A 17,575-nucleotide genomic window follows, 5' to 3' on the forward strand; every position below is an offset into this window, starting at 1 on the left:
TAAAAGAGTTTAGATACATATTCTTTAATTACCCATCCGTCCTGAAGGCACGACTTTCAAGAACATCACATGCATGTTCCAAGAGGTAAAATCCACTATCTTATTAGGGTTATGACTGATTTTTTTTGTACCCATTTCTGGATTTTACTCCAAAAACGCTTAATAAGTAGTAACTTTTCATATTCAAATTAAGTACTTTCCCTAAAATATTTCCTTTCTAAGTCCATTTTGTTTCTGTACTGGATTTACAAACGTAAGTGAAGCACCCCAAAAGTGGCTGTTGTATGCAGGCAGAGTCAGGAAGGTGAAGCGGCATACGGAATTACCGTAAGTGAGGATGTACAGGGGCTTCCCGTTCGTGTCCATCGTGGTCAAGCATGGGGCCTTCGGGGAGATGGTCCCCCACCGCTGCAATGCAGCCTCTAGCGATGGCGGCCAGTTCGTCACCACTCCCAGCTGCTCCCCACGTACCGCCAACATCTGCGCTCCCTCTGGCTTTGGCTGGTTCGGATCCGGTTGCTGAACTAAATACATTGGAAGTTTTTTTATTTTTTTTTATTTTTTTATTTAATTTTTTTTTTTTTAACGTTTATTTATTTTTGGGACAGAGAGAGACAGAGCATGAACAGGGGAGGGGCAGAGAGAGAGGGAGACACAGAATCGGAAGCAGGCTCCAGGCTCTGAGCCATCAGCCCAGAGCCCGACGCGGGGCTCGAACTCACGGACCACGAGATCGTGACCTGAGCTGAAGTCGGATGCTTAACCAACTGAGCCACCCAGGCGCCCCATTGGAAGTTTTTTTAAAAAAATACATGCATATTAGCACAATCACCGTTCTCTTCCTTTTAAAGAAGGTAGAAGACTTACACATGTTTATTGGTGGACTACAAACATGCACACGTGCTTTTCTAGAATCACAGCCAGGACCTATATGCTAGCTTCACGGACGTAACGGAAGCACTTAATTCTTACACTTTCTAAGGCAATGTTGGGATGGTGAATATAGGGAGACCTGAGTGCATCTGTAAACCGACAGATGAACTGTGTATTTTAACATGCCTGGACTCTGGGATTGCAACAGCTGTTCAAAATATCAGCTCCTGATGTACATACACTAGTAATTCTGGACTCCAGAGCTCAAATTTTGTTAAATTATATTTTGCCCTTAAATATGGGGATGTAAGTTTGAATTTGCAACAATTACTATCAATAACCAACCCAAGTACATTTTCTTGAGTAAAACAAAAAATGGCCTATAATGCAATACAATCTTCCCAACTCTTTAGTTTACGTTAGCAACTGTTACGCTTCTCACTTTTAGAAAAGGACTCTCTCCCTCACAGTCTGCGATTGACAATCTCCCCCTGCTGGCCAGAGAATCAGCAGTGTCTTACTTGTGGTACAAAGAACAAGAAAATAAGGAATCTGGGTTTGACATAGTCCTGAATTTGCACAGAGGGGCAGGAAATGAGCCCAGCCGCATGCACACTCTGCCTTCCTCTTAATGAGCTTACGCAGAGAGCACGTGTCACCTTGAGTCACGGTTTTGTATGCTTCCCCGCGTTTCTGCTACCTGGTGGAGGCCGGGCTCACGGCCGTGACTGCACCCTGGGAGGGCCACAAACATGCAGCCTGGGTGTCTATCCTGCCTTGCCCGCACTTAGCCTGTCTTTAAAGGCGGCTTTGGGAACAGTGCCTACAGTCTCTAGAGAAGATTCTTGTCTTGCAGGGGTGCCAAGATTTTTACTCTTAACAGCCCAGTCATGACAGTCCCTGGGATCACGCAGACAGAGTAAGTGGGGGGCGGAAGCCCCTCTCACCTTCCAGCAATTCTTCAAAGTCATCAACAAAGAATTCCCGTAACGGCGGCCGCTTCGGTCGTTTGAGCGTATTGACGAGCTGTTGAATTTTCGCTGACACCCGGCTACTTACTGGCACCCCTGGAAAACAGAACCACCGACAGAAGAAGGACCAGTCAGTACCTCACCAGCTGAACAAGCAGCCACAGGAAAAATGGTCGTGACACCAGTGCCAGGGCCCCATATTGAGGGTCCCGCAATTGCCACCCAGGACACCCCACCCGGCAAGAGCTTGCCCCTGAGTAGATGTCAGGGTGCAGTGGCCCCACCAGCACCACAGGGTCTGCAGAGACCCCTGGAACGATGCTGCAGATGTCCTGCTGGGGTTGGGGGAGGGGCACCAGACCCTGGGCTGCACCCAATCACACCTCCCATTCCTGAAAGAGGATCTGCTCCCCTGTCCTTCTCCGATGGAGTTCTGAGAGCTGTCTCTGGAGACCACCAGCACTGCCCTCTCTGGGGCCAGAGTGGCCTGCCCAATGTGCCAGGCACATCCTGACACGAGGGCGGGGCACTCAGGCTCTGCGGGCTCCGTGGCAGGCCTGCACTCTGACTATCCAGTGGCCCTCGTCCATGCCTCAGTTTCTGCTCACCTGAGTGCATGTTCAGCCAGTGCTTCCTGAGCACAGCAATTTAAATGCTCTTAATTTTTTGCATAACCCAAAACACCAGGATACGGCACATATTCACATGTACACACAAAAATAAACTCCGTATCATAACAACGTATTTCTTATCTACAACAACGAACAACATCATTTTGGAAACTGAATAAATGATTGCCAAAAAGGCAGAAAGATTTTTAAACGCCCCAAATTAACAAATTCAAGGAGCATCAGGGTGCTGACATCCTCAAGCCAGACAAGAGTGTCCTTGTAGCACATTCTACTCCGCGGAGAGGTCCTGCAAGGGAACCAGGCTGGAAGGGGCTTTCCCGAAACCCTGGCAGAGCTGCCCTCCTCCTCCTCCTCCTCCTCCTCCCCCTCCGCCACTGATGGTCACGTATCATAAAGACAGATCTCAGTGTCTGGAACAAATATGACAGATCTCAAGGAAGCTTTTTATCAAATAAAAAGCTTTTTCACAGATAGCTTCAAAATATATTGGGCACTTGCAGAATTGAAACATTAAATATTTTACAGTTTGGGAAACATACAAAGATAGAGCACCCAGAATTCTCAATATCTAAACACAGTATTTCTCCATTAAGTGCCCCACTGAGTAGGTTCGGGTGAACGGAAGGTCGTCTCCCACTGCCACTGGTGCTCCGGCTCGGCCACAACACGCAAGAGTCCTCCTGAGGACCCCGCCCCGAGCCTGTGATGGCTTAGGGCTGGGAGGGTTCCAGAATCTGCTTTCTGACAAGGTCCTGGGTGACTCTGATACAGGGGTCATTGCATACAGAGAAACACAGGACACGGAGGACTCACGTGGTGTCAACGGGACAACATGAATTTACCTAGGGGAACAGACAAAGGCAGACTTCACAGACAACAAAGCTATTAAATGGTGACAAGAATAACAGTAACAACCGACTGGATACAGGATGACTTTTAACAGGGACACAAAGCAACACTGGCACTGCGAGCACCCCAGGGAAACCAGGGCGGCTCACCGACCCCAGGGGCGTGGGACTGGAACGAGGACTGGGCATGCCACCCGACACACAGGTCGGGGCCTTCCTCGCCAGCCCCAAACCACACAGTGCCACAGGACACACACCCAGAGGGATGGACAGCACACCAAGGCCACTCTGGCTGCCTTCACGAAAATCACATCTTACATCACCCCTGGGTCTACCGCGGCCTGGGAAGGGCTGAGCACATGGAAAGCAGAACAGAGCATGGGGTTGACGCCCAAGTCTGCTTCTCCAGACCGGGTCACAGAAACGGCCACCACACTCAGAATGTACTGACACAGAAGGACGAGGAATGAGGGAGAGCCCCCACTACTGTACTTGATCACCGCTGACATTTTTTTTCCCGATATGCAGGAAAAAACCCTCTTTCTTCAGAAGTCTAAAGCATCACACTAGCCCATACATGTCAATCATCGGTTTACATTTAACTTCACGTTATCCTTCTCCTAACTGCTCGTGGTCTTAACACTTCCATGCTAATTTCTTAACTGCCGAACCAACATTTGTTACTGATTAGCGAACACGTCAGACTCACAAAATTTCTGTTTTCTTCTCATGACTGAGTTCCCCCCACACTGATAGTTTTTCCTACAAGGAAACACTCTTGGACAACTTGGAGATCATTTGCATTTCTTGTCCCCGTGCCACCTTCCATGGGAGCCACGTAAAGAAGGTGATAAACCAGGTTCCGTGAGTCACTTTGTGTCTACAAGAAACACATCCAATCCTGCGTACAGAAGGGCAACCTACTAGAAACGAGGATTTATAAAGAAGGAAAAATGATTGTCAGAAGACCTACCATCGCCAGTCTCCATGAGCTCCGCGTTGCCATACTTTGGTGCCGTCCGTGATGTCGTTGAGCCTTGTGGCCTTTCTACTTGTATCGAGTGTTCTGAGGTGTAAGTGGTTACATCAGGAGGTGCAGAGTGATTTTCTATAAAGAAGCAAATTACAAGTTTTCGGATCATCGCAACGGAGTTATTCTGAAGGGTAAGTGAGCAAGGGGGCTTCAAAAACTGCCACGTCCCAAGAAAGGGCCAAGAATCTGAGTCCAAGTGCGCCACAGAAGTATCAGGACAAAGATTACGTCTAAGGCAATTTATACTTCTCAAGATGGAACCACACTGGTACAATGATATTACAGCTGGAGCCGCATCAACGCAGCACTTTAAAATGACGTTTTCAAACAGCCAGTGGAAAGAGAAATATTTTAAGTTACGGGTTTGTTCATAAAGGGCAACTTCCTTGTCTGTCCTAACAGAGACAGTGAGGAGCTCAAGCTCTACAGGTAGAGAGCCTGGGGCTTGTATCCCAGCTTCCTCCAGGCCCCAGGGGGCGTGTCGGTGCCCTCCTCCACTAAATGGGAATGACATGGCCAGTCCCCTGCAGGGTACAGTGAATGGATTAAACACACGTAAAGCTCTTAAGATACTTTATGATAGAAGGTAAGCATCCAAGAAGTATTAGCTGTTCTATTTGTTTTAGCACGCATGATACTGAATAATCATTCCAAAGTATGTTTATAACCAGCATGTATCAGCGCGGTATCACCCACGAGACTGGCCCCAGTCCCTCCCCACCGCGACAGTCACTACGAAGGGAAGCACTCACTGGTTAAGTGGGGGAAGCACAATTTTTGTATTTACTAAATAAGGCATTAAGAAAAGTGTGTCAAGGAGACCATCAATGACATTTTGCATACCCTCAGTTCTAACCACGCGCATTACACCATTAACTCTGATTTGGCTATCCTTACTAGGCAGCAGCCTGACCGGGTTTCTGTGGCTCCGCATGATTAGAAGCACATGCTCCGTAGCCGGCCTGTCTCCTCTGGATGTTGCCCCACTTCAGCACCACATACGAGGACTGTTTAAGCACTGAAACCACCAACCAAAAGCACAAGAAAGACGACAAACACGGTGCCAAACAGATCGTGTAAAGAACACCTTCTATAGTCCAAGGTGATAAAAGAGGTAGAGCGTTACCCTGTTGGCCCTCAGCGGGGAACACGCATGCCGGGGACTCAAACTTTAGCCGTTCTGCACATGTCCTCAGAGAACCGATTTAGTTACAAATAGTTTGCCCAAGTAGGCGGGTCTGCAACTATGCACGCACGGAGACTGCAGAGTGACCGATTACGCAAGTGATCTCCCATCACGAGGGGACGCCACAGCGGAGGGAGATTAACACGCACCCCTAGGCAAGCTTCATGAGGGCAACCCCCCAGCGGCCAACACATCCCGATGTGCCTGGATGGTCCGAGGCATGCCGACCCTGCAGGCACACGGACACACCCATGGCCCTGGGAGCTGGGCTGCCGGCGTCACAGGGTTTGGTCGTCTGCTCGTCGCTGATCCCCTAGGACCAGTTACTAACCAACCTATGCTTTAGGGTCCTCCTCCGTAAAATGGGGATGGTGATGATAACACCTACCTTAAGCGGTAAACACACAGAGGCACCCAAGCGCTGCTACCATTAGGCGCACAGCACAGATGTTTGCCAAAGGGAGCCCGTGAACACACCTGCAAGGGCAGCACAGGCAGGAGCAGAGCCCCAGATGGCAGCGGTCGTGCAGTCTGAACCCGGAATCTCTGCACGGCAGACAAGCGGACGAGAGCGCCAAGCACAGCCCCCAGCAGACAGCTGGGTTCTCCACGTCTCACCTCCCTTTTCCAGGAGCGTTTGCCCCCGCATGAGCTGAACTGTGTCCCCGCTAAGTCCCACGTGCCAGTCCTCACCCCGAGGACCTCAGAATGCGAGAGCACACTGAGACGGGTCTTAGAGGGGTCACCAGGTATCCTCTTGAGGTAGTCGGAACAGACGCACACAGAAGGACGACCACGAGAGGACACGGAGAGAGGGTGGCGTCTGCACGTCCAGCAGAGAGGCCTCCGGAGGAACCAGCCCTGCCCACACCCGGATCCTAGACTCCCCGCTTCCAGCAGGCAGGGCAGCGAACTCTGCTGGTTAAGCTCCAAGTCCAGGGTGCTTGTCACGGCAGCCAAAGCGGCCTCACACACCCCCAAAGGACAATTTCCTGGATCTTAGCTCAGAAAAGGAACACCTCTGACAAGGGCGAGTAGGCAGCTCTGTCCGGTCACCGAGCGACGTGTGGCAGGGGGACTCGTGTCGCCTCTTCAACGTCTGAGACGCCGTTTCCACCCTCCTTTTCAGCCCTACCCACGCTTCGACCAAAAAGACTTGCCTTGGCAGTAAGAACGCTGACTCTGTGGCTAAGCGGTACGCTCGCTGGGGTCTCCTATCTTGAATGAAGGCACAGCAGGCGGCAGAGCGAAATGACAAAGATCCAAGCCAGCCACCTAGCACGGAAGCGGAGAGGCGCTCACCGCGCTGGGGCCTCACTCAACGTTCGCGTGAACCTACATCGCCAGGCAGCCACATCGCGGGCTCACGTCCGGGCGTGCCTACGTCACCAGGCAGCCACGTCGCCGGCTCACATCCGCGTGAGCCTACGTCGCCAGGCAGCCACGTTGCCGGCTCACGTCCACGCGTGTCTACGTCACCAGGCAGCCACGTCGCCGGCTCACGTCCGCGTGAGCCTACGTCGCCAGGCAGCCACGTCACCGGCTCACGTCCGCGTGTGTCTACGTCACCAGGCAGCCACGTCGCCGGCTCACGTCCGCGTGAGCCTACGTCGCCAGGCAGCCACGTCGCCGGCTCACGTCCGCATGAACCTACATCGCCGGCTCACGTCCGCGCGTGTCTACGTCACCAGGCAGCCACGTCGCGGGCTCACGTCCGCGTGTGCCTACGTCACCAGGCAGCCACGTCACCGGCTCACGTCCGCGTGAGCCTACGTCGCCAGGCAGCCACGTCGCGGGCTCACGTCCGCCTGAGCCTACGTCGCCAGGCAGCCACGTCGCGGGCTCACGTCCGCGTGTGCCTACGTCGCCAGGCAGCCACGTCGCGGGCTCACGTCCGCGTGTGCCTACGTCACCAGGCAGCCACGTCGCCGGCTCAGGTCCGCATGAACCTACGTCGCCAGGCAGCCACGTCACCGGCTCACGTCCGCGTGTGTCTACGTCACCAGGCAGCCACGTCGCCGGCTCACGTCCGTGTGTGCCTACGTCACCAGGCAGCCACATCGCCGGCTCAGGTCCGCATGAACCTACGTCGCCAGGCAGCCACGTCACCGGCTCACGTCCGCGTGTCTACGTCACCAGGCAGCCACGTCGCCGGCTCACGTCCGCGTGAGCCTACGTCGCCAGGCAGCCACGTCGCCGGCTCACGTCCGCATGAACCTACGTCGCCGGCTCACGTCCGCGCGTGTCTACGTCACCAGGCAGCCACGTTGCCGGCTCACGTCCGCGTGAGCCTACGTCGCCAGGCAGCCACGTCGCGGGCTCATGTCCGCGTGTGCCTACGTCACCAGGCAGCCACGTCACTGGGCAGCCACGTCGCTGGCTCACTTTCTCCTGAGCCTACGTCACCTGGCAGCCAGGTCACCAGGCAGCCACGTTGCAGGCTCACATCCACGTGAAACTACATCACCAGGCAGCCAGGTCACCAGGCAGCCATGTCGCCAGCTCCGCGTCCACGTGAACCTACGTCACCAGGCAGCCACGTGGCAGGCTCATGTCCGCGTGTGCCTACGTCACCAAACAGCCACGTCACCAGGCGGCCACATCACTGGGAGTGGCCACTCAGGGCTGCGCAGCGAGGCGCGAACATTACAGGGTCTCCACTCTGAAACAGGGAAGTAACAATTCCAATGCATCTGGTGACTAAGAAGTAGGAGCGGTGACAGTTGGGTGACTCCAAAATGCCTTCCAAACTTACTTCTACATCATCTCCCCTCCCTCTCAACCTGCTCACAAATCGCACATGTAGCCATGGTGGGGTCACTGCCCCCGCAGCCGGCATCCGGGAGGGCACCAGAGGACGCCGCACTGCCGTGACACGGGGCTCCAGGGACTTAACTAGGCTGCCTCGAAGCCTGTGTGTGACAGGTGCTGGAAGCGCGGCTCAAGGACTGTAAGGCTCATCCGCTCCTGGGGTGAGGCCACAGATGGCCACCTGCAGTAGGAGAACTTTGAGATCGTCAGACCAGGTCTCCATCTTCTGCGCAAGCGAGTTCACTGCTTATCAATTTCCCTGTACTTTTAAAATAAAGAAAAAATGGTGGCCATCCTCCAGCCACCTGTCAAGGGTCACCTCTGCTGTGAACCCCACCCAGAGCTGCCCCCACAGGTGGGTTCTGTATCATCCATGCCATAGGACTTTTGTCCCCAGCAGCAGATGGTTGCTTCAGAATCTGCAATGCATGATAGCACGGGAGGGGAGTGGTTGGGAGAGGGGTGAGAGGAAGGAGAGAGACAGAGAGAAAGAAGAGGGGGGAGGGAAGGAGAGAGGAGGGGGGGAGGGAAGGAGGAGGGGAGGGAAGGAGACAGGAGGGGGGAGGGAGACAGAGGGACGGGGTTGGGACGGGGGGAGAGAGGGGTGAGAGGAAGGAGAGAGAGAGAGAAGGGGGAAAGAGAGGAGAGGGGGAGGGAAGGAGAGAGGAGGGGGGTGGGAGGGAGGGAGATGGAGGGAGGGGGTTGGGATGGGAGAGAGGAAGGAGAGAGAGGAAGGAGGGAGAGGGAGAGAGAGAGGAAGGAGGGAGAGAGAGAGGAAGGAGGGAGAGGGAGAGAGAGAGGGAGAGAGGAAAGGGTGGGAGGGAGGGAGAGAGGAGAGGGTGGGAGGGAGGGAGAGGAGAGGGTGGGAGGGAGGAGAGAGAGAGAGAGAGGAGGGGGAGGGAGAGAGGAGGGGGAGGGAGAGAGGGGAGGGGGAGGGAGAGAGAGAGGAGGGGGAGGGGGGGAGGGAGAGAGAGAGGAGGGGGAGGGGGGGAGGGAGAGAGAGAGGAGGGGGAGGGGGGGAGGGAGAGAGGAGGGAGGGGGTTGGGACGGGGGGGGGGAGAGGAAGGAGGGAGAGAGGAGGGGGTGGGAGGGAGGGAGTTGGGACAGGGGAGAGAGGAAGGAGGGAGAGAGAGGAAGTGGGGGAGGGAGAGAGGAGGGGGGGGAGGGAGAGAGGAGGGGGGGAGGGAGAGGAGGGGGGGAGGGAGGGAGATGGAGGGAGGGGGTTGGGACAGGGGGGAGAGGAAGGAGGGGGAGAGAGAGAAAGAGGAGGAGGAGGGAAGGAGAGAGGAGGGGGGTGGGAGGGAGGGGGTTGGGATGGGGGGGAGAGGAAGGAGGGAGAGAGGAAGAGGAGGGGGAGGAAGGGATAGGCGAGAGGAGGAAGGGGGTTGGGAGAGGAGTGAGAGGAAGGAAGGAGAGAGAAAGACGAGTGGGAGGGAGAGAGGAGGTGGGGGAGTGAGAAAAGAGGGAGGGAGGAGAGAGAGGGAGGGAAAGGAGGGGGGCATGGAGGGAGGCTGGTCTTCCGGCTGAACCTGGAAACTCCCTGCCTCCTGACCTAGCTCCTTCCAGCTCTCAAGGTCCAGACCCCTGGGTCCTTGGTCGCTGAGGTTACTCCACCTGCCCGCATCCTCGGCACTTGGCCAAGGCTGAAGAAAGACTTCAAAGAATGAATGAACAGAACCTGAAGTAAATTAAGGACACCTGACAACCCGAGAGAAAATGCCTCTGGTTCTAACACCGGCAGACGTATTAATTCTGACTGTATGCCTGGGGATCCCCAGGGTAAATGGTGATAGACCCCACTTTTTAAACCATATTAACTATTTTTCAGTCCCCAGACAGCTTCTAAGTGAAGAGAGGAACGGCAGAAAACCTGGTTTTGGCATGTAGAAGGCAACGTGCTTCAGGGCCACTGACCGACACAGATGATACACCACGGGCTTCCACTCGTGGAGAATGCTCCCCCCGGAGTCCCCCCAACCTGACAACGTTACCGTGGAGAAGGGAGCAGTGGGGATCCCTGCTCCATGGCCCTGAGACCACTCTGTCCACCCCGCCACTCCGGCCTGTGCGCCTTCCAGGTGGTTCCTCGATGAAACGGTGGTGGGGAGCCACACAGGACCTTCCCAGAGAGAAGGGGCCGGCCCTCACGAGAGTCAGAACATCAGCTTCCCGTCTGGGTCCGTCCTCCACGCACAACCGACTGGGAAAGAGGACTCCCCGCGGTCTCACCTGCGGAGTCTGCTGACCGGCTCCTGGTGGTGGTGACCCACTCCTGCCTTCCAGTTGGTAGGCACGACATCCACAGACTGGACCCGGACATGGCTGCAGGACAGCCTGGCGGTTTATACGCCAGCACCTCTCCGGCCACAGTTCCGAGTCGGGGCCGACCTAGGACCGCCTCCCTCCCACACGATGCTACGTGATTCCGTGAAGGCGTGAGAGCCACCGTCAGGTCTCTGGAAGTGCACGCTAACATCGGAATGGGAGCCTTCGTCTTCACACAGGAGCCTCTGGATTTTTATATGCATAATTTCAAGTCCGCGATGAGAGGCGAGAATTGCCAGGAAGACCGCACAGACCTCGGGCCCTGTGGGGGTGTGATGGGGACACCGAAGTCTTCATTCTTCACGCAAAGTTTAACTGGGCTTTTGTCTGGAAAAGAGCTCTCCTCTGTTGTAACAGGCAGGGCCGCACCCGAACGGAGACACCACAGGAGACAGGGAACCGGCACCATGAGCAGGCACCCCCACATCCCACAGGTCTGTGTCTGGTCCCGCTGACCACTGACCAGCTGGGTGCCCTGCAGTCTCATGTCAACTGTCCTGAGCCTTAGTCTCCCGACTGCAGAACAAGGCGGCCACCACCCCTCACCGGGCTGCAGGAACTGACAGGGCACCCTGACTCCCTGCTGCAGGCTTCCCTCCACCTTTTCCTCCCTTAGGTGGGAACCCTGCCCCGGGAAAGAACCTGTGAAACTCTTGTGCATAAAGCCATAAATAATTGTGTTACTACTTTAAGAGTTAAATGTTTTTAAATGTTGCGAAACACCAGAAAAGGCGCATCTCTCTCGTGAGCACCGAGTGACTGTGCAGGCCAGGGAGGTATTCCTGCTGAATGGCACACACAGCGCATGAAGGGTTACGACACTTTGGGATCCAAAAATCTTTACTTTCATTCTAAGTATAAAATCCAAATAAGCAAAATTTTGAGAGGTGGAGGTCCCAGGCACACTTCTGCAAAAGAGACAGGAGCAGACCTGTGTCCTAGTAACACTGAAGGAGCAACACACTCCGAACAGCATGGAGGGAAAGGACACGAGGGCACAGGGGCCGTCACGGTCCAGACAGAGGGTGAGGGGCCAGGAGCAGTCACGAGAGAAGAAGGTGTACAACACATGTGGCAGCCAAACACCCAGAACGTGGACACGCGTGGTTCATGGGAATGAGGAGCCGAGGATGCTAATGCCTGGAGCCTGCTCCTCGAGGGACCAACTCTTTGGCACGCTGGCCTTGGGGTGCAGGGGCCAGTGGGCCGTGTCGGGAGGCACTTGGAAACGGGGGCCGTGAAGGATTTCTTGGTGGGAGATGCAGATCTGAGCATCAGTGAAAAGCAGGTGGCCTTGAAGACCGCAAGTCATGTGTGAGTGCATGATGTCAGCGAGAATGTGGAGACACAAGGGCAGGACAGGAGCCACCTGGGGGGAGGGTAGGGACAGGAGGCTATGAGTGCCAGTGACACCCCCAGCTGGGTGGGAAAGAACCGACCTCCTGGGACCCAGCATCAGAGCAGAGGATGAGCCTTCGAAGAGCGAGCACCTCTGTCCAGAAAAGGAAACAGGAAGACACAGCAGAGACACGAGACATCTGCTGCTAAGGTGTCCGTGGTTACAGAATGTTCCCCAAGGAGATGGAAACACATGGGCGGTGACATTAGCTCCACGCCCCTGGTATTTCTGCAGGTATCAGCTTTATTTACTGTCACCTAAACGTGACACAGGGGTGAGAAGCCTGACAAGAGAGGAGGGTCCTTCTCACAAGCCGGGATTGTCAGCCCCAAATCACCAAAGGAGCCCCCCAAAACCTATAATGGATACCAGAGTCTCCACTCTGCCAGAGTTATCTGACACATGGTCCGGGTTCTCCTTCTGGCCGTCTCAGAAGCATGGTTTACAACGCTCTGAACAGGAGTGTCAAAATTATGATCATAGGACAGCCTGCCACCCATTTTTATAAATAAAGTTTTACTGCCACACTGACATGCCCTCATGTTTCCAGATGCCTTGGTACTAGAGAGCAGAGAGGAGAAGTATCAGAGCACACTGCTGGGCCCATAAAGCCTCAGTCATTTACTCTCTGGCCCCGTGAAGGAAAAGCTTGCTGAGCCAGCTGTGTAGTCTAGCTGTGGGAGACGGAGCAGGGGGACCCCAGCTCAAGCGAGCGAGCTTTGCCAACATCACCATCCTTGACAGGTATTTGATGTTTTAAGACTAAGTGTCTGAAAAGTATCAATGCAGAGATTATGAGAGAATTCAGTACTTCAGATGATTATACATAAATACGTGAGGGTAAGTTATCAAGCGCTCAGAATAAATCCCCTAGGAAAGAGGTGTCTACATACAAATACACAGCAGCCACACTCCGGGCTAATCACGCAACAAGCGTGTGGGAGTGGGAGCGCCCTCTGATCTCCACCTTAGCAGGATCAGATGCAGGAAACCTGATGAGAACCAGCTTGCTTACGTGGTACACAGCAAACACAGTGTTCACGTCGACGAATCCTAAAACACTCTGGAAACGGCAAGTACTTCTGTGAACCTCTGGCTAATGACAACACACCCAGCATACGCTAATGGAACCCCAGTGATGATGCCTCCGCTGTGTCGGTCAGCAAAGGGTGACACAGACCTCACCACCACGGTACCTGTGGCCACAAAATGAGAGACAAGAGCTCAAGCCAAAGTCTATTTGCTGAACGTACAAATTTTATTATAAATGTACAACTACATTATCTATTCTGCTTTGTTCTTACTTCTTCGTCTAGAAACGTACCAATAGTTTCTGCCCAAATTTTCCACTTCCGTGTAGTAACTAATTCATTTTCCTCTCACGCTTTTTGTGAACAAGCCTCCTGGAGTTTAAAAGCGTTCCGCTAATTTTCCTACTGAGTGACGCTCCTCGACTTTCGATACTGATACAGTACTTGAGGGGTGTTAATCCTGCCTGTTCCCGTTGTCTCAAGCATGTGACATGCACAGAGTTCTGAATGAATACCGCCTAGTAACGATCCAAAACATTCTGGTACTCACTGGAACAAGAGCCCTTGCCGGAGGAGCGGGGAGCGACGTCACCCGGGGCCCTCTGCGTTGCATCCTGGAGGCCTCCATCCTCGCGACGGCACACCACGCGAGAACCCACAGGAAGCAGAGCCGCAGGGAGGAAAATCTCCTGGAGGGGGCTTTACACCATACACGGAGCGGGCCTGACTTTGGGGACACACGTGTGGGGTCCCTATGTACATGGTCAGGGTGAAAACCCGTGGGATTTTGCTTCAACAACAAGGTAGAACAGCCCACTTTGTGGCAGACCCTTGTTGACCTCTGTTGTCTGTAACCACCAGGCTTTCCTCCCCCAGTCAGGGAGCAGCAGGGCCTGTCCCTCCAGCAAGTATCTCACCGAGCGGGATGAGGGGTACGGCGCTGGTGGGCTTACTCTGTGAACACACACACTGTCTCATATGCAGGTGCACACACATTTACATATACACACTCTCACAACACACACATGCACATTCTCTTGTGCACACCCTCCCTCACACGCGCAGTCTCTCATACATACTTCCACACATATGTACACACGCTCATATACACATGCACATGCACGTATACACTCCCAACACACTCATGCACCTTCTTACATTCTGCCCTCACACACCCACACACGCACGGTCACACTCTCACACACCCTCACACTCTAGACTTCTCAGAGTCTCAACAAGAGGGTAGATGCTGCCAGTTCTAGGACTTTCCACGTTGTCTGCTTCGCCATGTAGCTGTAGGTCTCCTCTTCCTCGTTTTATTCTGTTTTGCCACTGCTTTCTTTCAAATTTTTCACACTGACAGAAAATTTCCAGGTACCCTAGGAACTGATCTTTGCGCCAAATTAGAGAGGACTGTGACGTCATGCTCCCAGCAGCTGTTTTTAGATTCTGCTGAGACATGAAGCACGTGAGTCATGCAGCCTCTTACAGTCTGGATAAATCTAACCCTGCAACCGGACCTTCCTCCAGGACGTCACAGGTCACGTCACAAAGGGACAGCCAGATGCGGGGACGGTCCGTGTGTCTCACGGTAAAATTCTGAGGCTTCTTTACAAGGGAGGTGAGTCACACCGTACACACTCCCCCAGGTCGGGGTGAGCAGTGCAGGTGGACTGCCTTCCACATCACACCACCCACACGGGAGCCGCGCGACACGCACAGACACCCTCTCAGGTCCTGCAACACGCACGATGAAACCTCATCTCTTTCACGGGCACACGTCTCTGTGTAATTTTTAGCTTACTCTGATCCCAAACGGAGTTCTTGGTGCTCACAAAACTGTGTCACTGTCACCCAAGGATAGAAAAGTGAACTCTAATACGACCACTTGGCATTGGACTGTTACTTTACTAAAAGGCAGAATTTTCCTATTTTCTTTGTACTCACAACAGCTCTGAGAGGAACAAAGGAAGGAAATCGTTATTCTTTTTTTCCCCACTAAACAACTAGAGCAGGAAAAGGGGCTTCTGAAGCTGCCAGCAGCCATTCATGTGGCAACAGAGGCCAGAGCCAGCTCTCCTGACCGGCTGCCTGAGCATCTACAGTAGAAATCGAGGGCGCACTGCTGACACTGTTACCAGCGAGGTTAACTCTAACTTCATTCAGAGCGAGTGCTCTTGGGGCAAAGTCCTAAGAAAGTGGTTTGAGTTTCTTTGAACTCTGCCAAGTAGCTAATAATCTAGCGATAAAAGCTTGTGCGTCTGAGATGTCTGTCGAGTACTTAATTCACTACCTTTACCTGTGTCCTAAATTTGGGCTTTCTGCAGACATGAGGTTTGCTGTGGCGAGGAGGGCATGGTGTCGACAAGCACCGTGAGGAGTGTGTGTCCTGTGAGCGAGGTGAGCCCTGCCCACATCGCTATTTTAATGGGGACCTTCCTGAGCTATCCCGGAACCACATTCAAAGCATGTAGTTCACCCTGTGGAAGATTTTTATTGGGAGTTTAAAAATCTTAATCCACAACTAAAACTGGGTGAGAACAGATCTGGATGCCATACTCCTCCCGTCCACACTGGATAAGGCCTCATTTCGCGGCACGTATCTCCTGTGTCTACGATTCAGACAGCACTGCGGCTCATCCAACGCCCTCTCTTTCCTGCTAGTAATTCTTACCCTCCTTTCACACTATTTTCAAACATCTCAAGCAACGCTTGAGAACGTTTCCTTTACGAGCAGGAAGCCCGACATCCTCGCTGTCAGGGACCCTGGGGGCAGTGAAAAGCCAACTTCACAAAACAGAAAAACGAAAGCAGCAAAGCAGCTGAAGGGTTGGAGCCGGGCTCTGTGCCGTCCCTCGAATGGATTCCGCGGCCGAGATGCACAGATGAATCCATAGACACCAAGACCACGGCTACTAGATGGCCACCGGCTTCGGGACGACCACAGCGAGGCACTCACCTATGTGCGTCTGGGCCATGACGTCGGCCAGTCTGTGGGCGGCCCCGCTCCCCCCGCTTTGGGTGGAGGAGGAAGAGGTCGTGGACGTGGTGGAGCCGTGGATGGCCTGGCTGATCCAGTGCTCCATGTTGATGCTGCCCTGGCTGGAGGTGGGGGTCCCCTGGGAGTCTCCCTGCACCGAGCCTTCGTCTTCCGAGCCAGAAGAGGTATCTGCGAGAGACAGATCTGCTATGCATCACGGCAAAGAGACAAACACCAGGGCAAACACCACCAGCACACACTAACCGCCGATGCTTTGTGTTTCGACACTCTTGAGAAGTCACACATCTCAGAGAACGAATTCTTTTTTGGTATAATGATTTTTTTCATCGAAAACACCTTAAATAAATATGCTACAAAAAGGGTTTTTTTGTTTTGTTTTGTTTTTTTGACATTACAATCTTGGGCAGAGACATACTCACCTATTTTCTTCACTCAGTTTGCGAAGAAGCCAACTGTTTCTAGGCATGCTTACAGCAAGCGAGAAGGATGGGGGCGGCATTTTCTCAGAGGCATTGAACTTCCATGTGTTTCAAAGTGTGACTATAGCCCTTGTTTAGACCTGAGGTACTTCTCTGGGCTGTATTGTTATGTTTATTAACTTTTGGCAGAGAGAGAGAGAGCATGAGCTGGAGAGAGGCAGAGAGAGAGGGGGAAGGCCCGTGCTGATATCAGCAAGCCTGACACGGGGGCTGGAACTTACAAATCGCGAGATCATAAGCTCAGCCGAGATCAAGAGTCGGACGCTCAACCGACTGAGCCAACAAGGTGCCCTCTGAGCTGTATTTTTAAATTTCGTGTGAGTCAAGGTAACCACGTCCCTCCCCAAAGAGTAAGGTGTCAGCAAGGATAGTGGTGTAGAAGTTAGAATGACTCCCATCTCTTTCCCACCAAGGCTTTGCTTCCTCCTCTGGTGAGGATAGTATGTCAGCACATTACATGAGTAAACTAAACGTATTTGCTTTAACGCTCATTTCTGTTAAATTTTTTCACTATTCACTTGATTTATTTTCCTCTCTGAATACTGTGCAACTTGGATTGAGATCAAACACGTCACTTTTTTTCATTAAAAGTGATAGAACTATTTTTATGTAACACGATTTCCCTAGCAGCCGTGACGTTTTCAAGAATGAAATACTGGTATACTTGTAATTTAAACCCTCGTGTAAGAACAGCTTCTGGGTCCTACCACGGGTGAGGTACACCAGGAGGAAGGAGAGACCGGAGCAGCTCGAGAACATCTAAGGAGAACAAGGGAAATGACAATGTGTCTTAAATCAAGACACGGACTCGTTTTTTCCAACACAACAGTATTTGTGAAGGACATTTACATTCATATTTTATTATCACTGTGATATGGACAAGCTCTCTGGAAAATTTTTGGAAGTTTGTTAGGAATTTGTTAGAAAAGCAGCAGTATCAGAAGACCAACAAATTCTCTCCCTCTGCTCTGCTTTGTGAAATAGTG

At 53.1% G+C, this 17,575-nt stretch overlaps 1 protein-coding gene and 1 long non-coding RNA gene across 7 annotated transcripts in view; one reads left to right on the forward strand and one right to left on the reverse strand.

Annotated features, from left to right (window-relative positions):
* Positions 1-17,575, reverse strand: part of DIP2C (DIP2 acetate--CoA ligase C (putative)) — a 413,428-nt gene that overhangs the window by 140,056 nt on the left and 255,797 nt on the right. For 5 of the 6 annotated variants that reach the window (XM_078450509.2, XM_078450506.2, XM_078450507.2 and 2 more), the window contains 4 exons: positions 16,069-16,278; positions 4,298-4,432; positions 1,821-1,940; positions 327-524 (listed from right to left, as the gene is read on the reverse strand). In XM_078450509.2, coding sequence (XP_078306635.1) covers positions 327-524; positions 1,821-1,940; positions 4,298-4,432; positions 16,069-16,278 — 663 coding nt within the window. Of the gene's footprint in view, positions 1-326; positions 525-1,820; positions 1,941-4,297; positions 4,433-6,703; positions 6,879-16,068; positions 16,279-17,575 lie in introns of those variants that run through there. The other variant, XM_078450511.2, reaches the window with a different exon arrangement.
* On the forward strand, positions 7,202-16,096 carry LOC144616983 (uncharacterized). The gene is made up of 3 exons (XR_013557002.2): positions 7,202-8,709; positions 10,183-13,912; positions 14,473-16,096. It is a non-coding gene; the product is annotated as an uncharacterized LOC144616983 (long non-coding RNA).

The sequence above is a fragment of the Panthera onca genome, chromosome B4, assembly GCF_046562875.1.
Source record: "Panthera onca isolate mPanOnc1 chromosome B4, mPanOnc1 haplotype 2, whole genome shotgun sequence".
NCBI lineage: Eukaryota > Metazoa > Chordata > Mammalia > Carnivora > Felidae > Panthera > Panthera onca.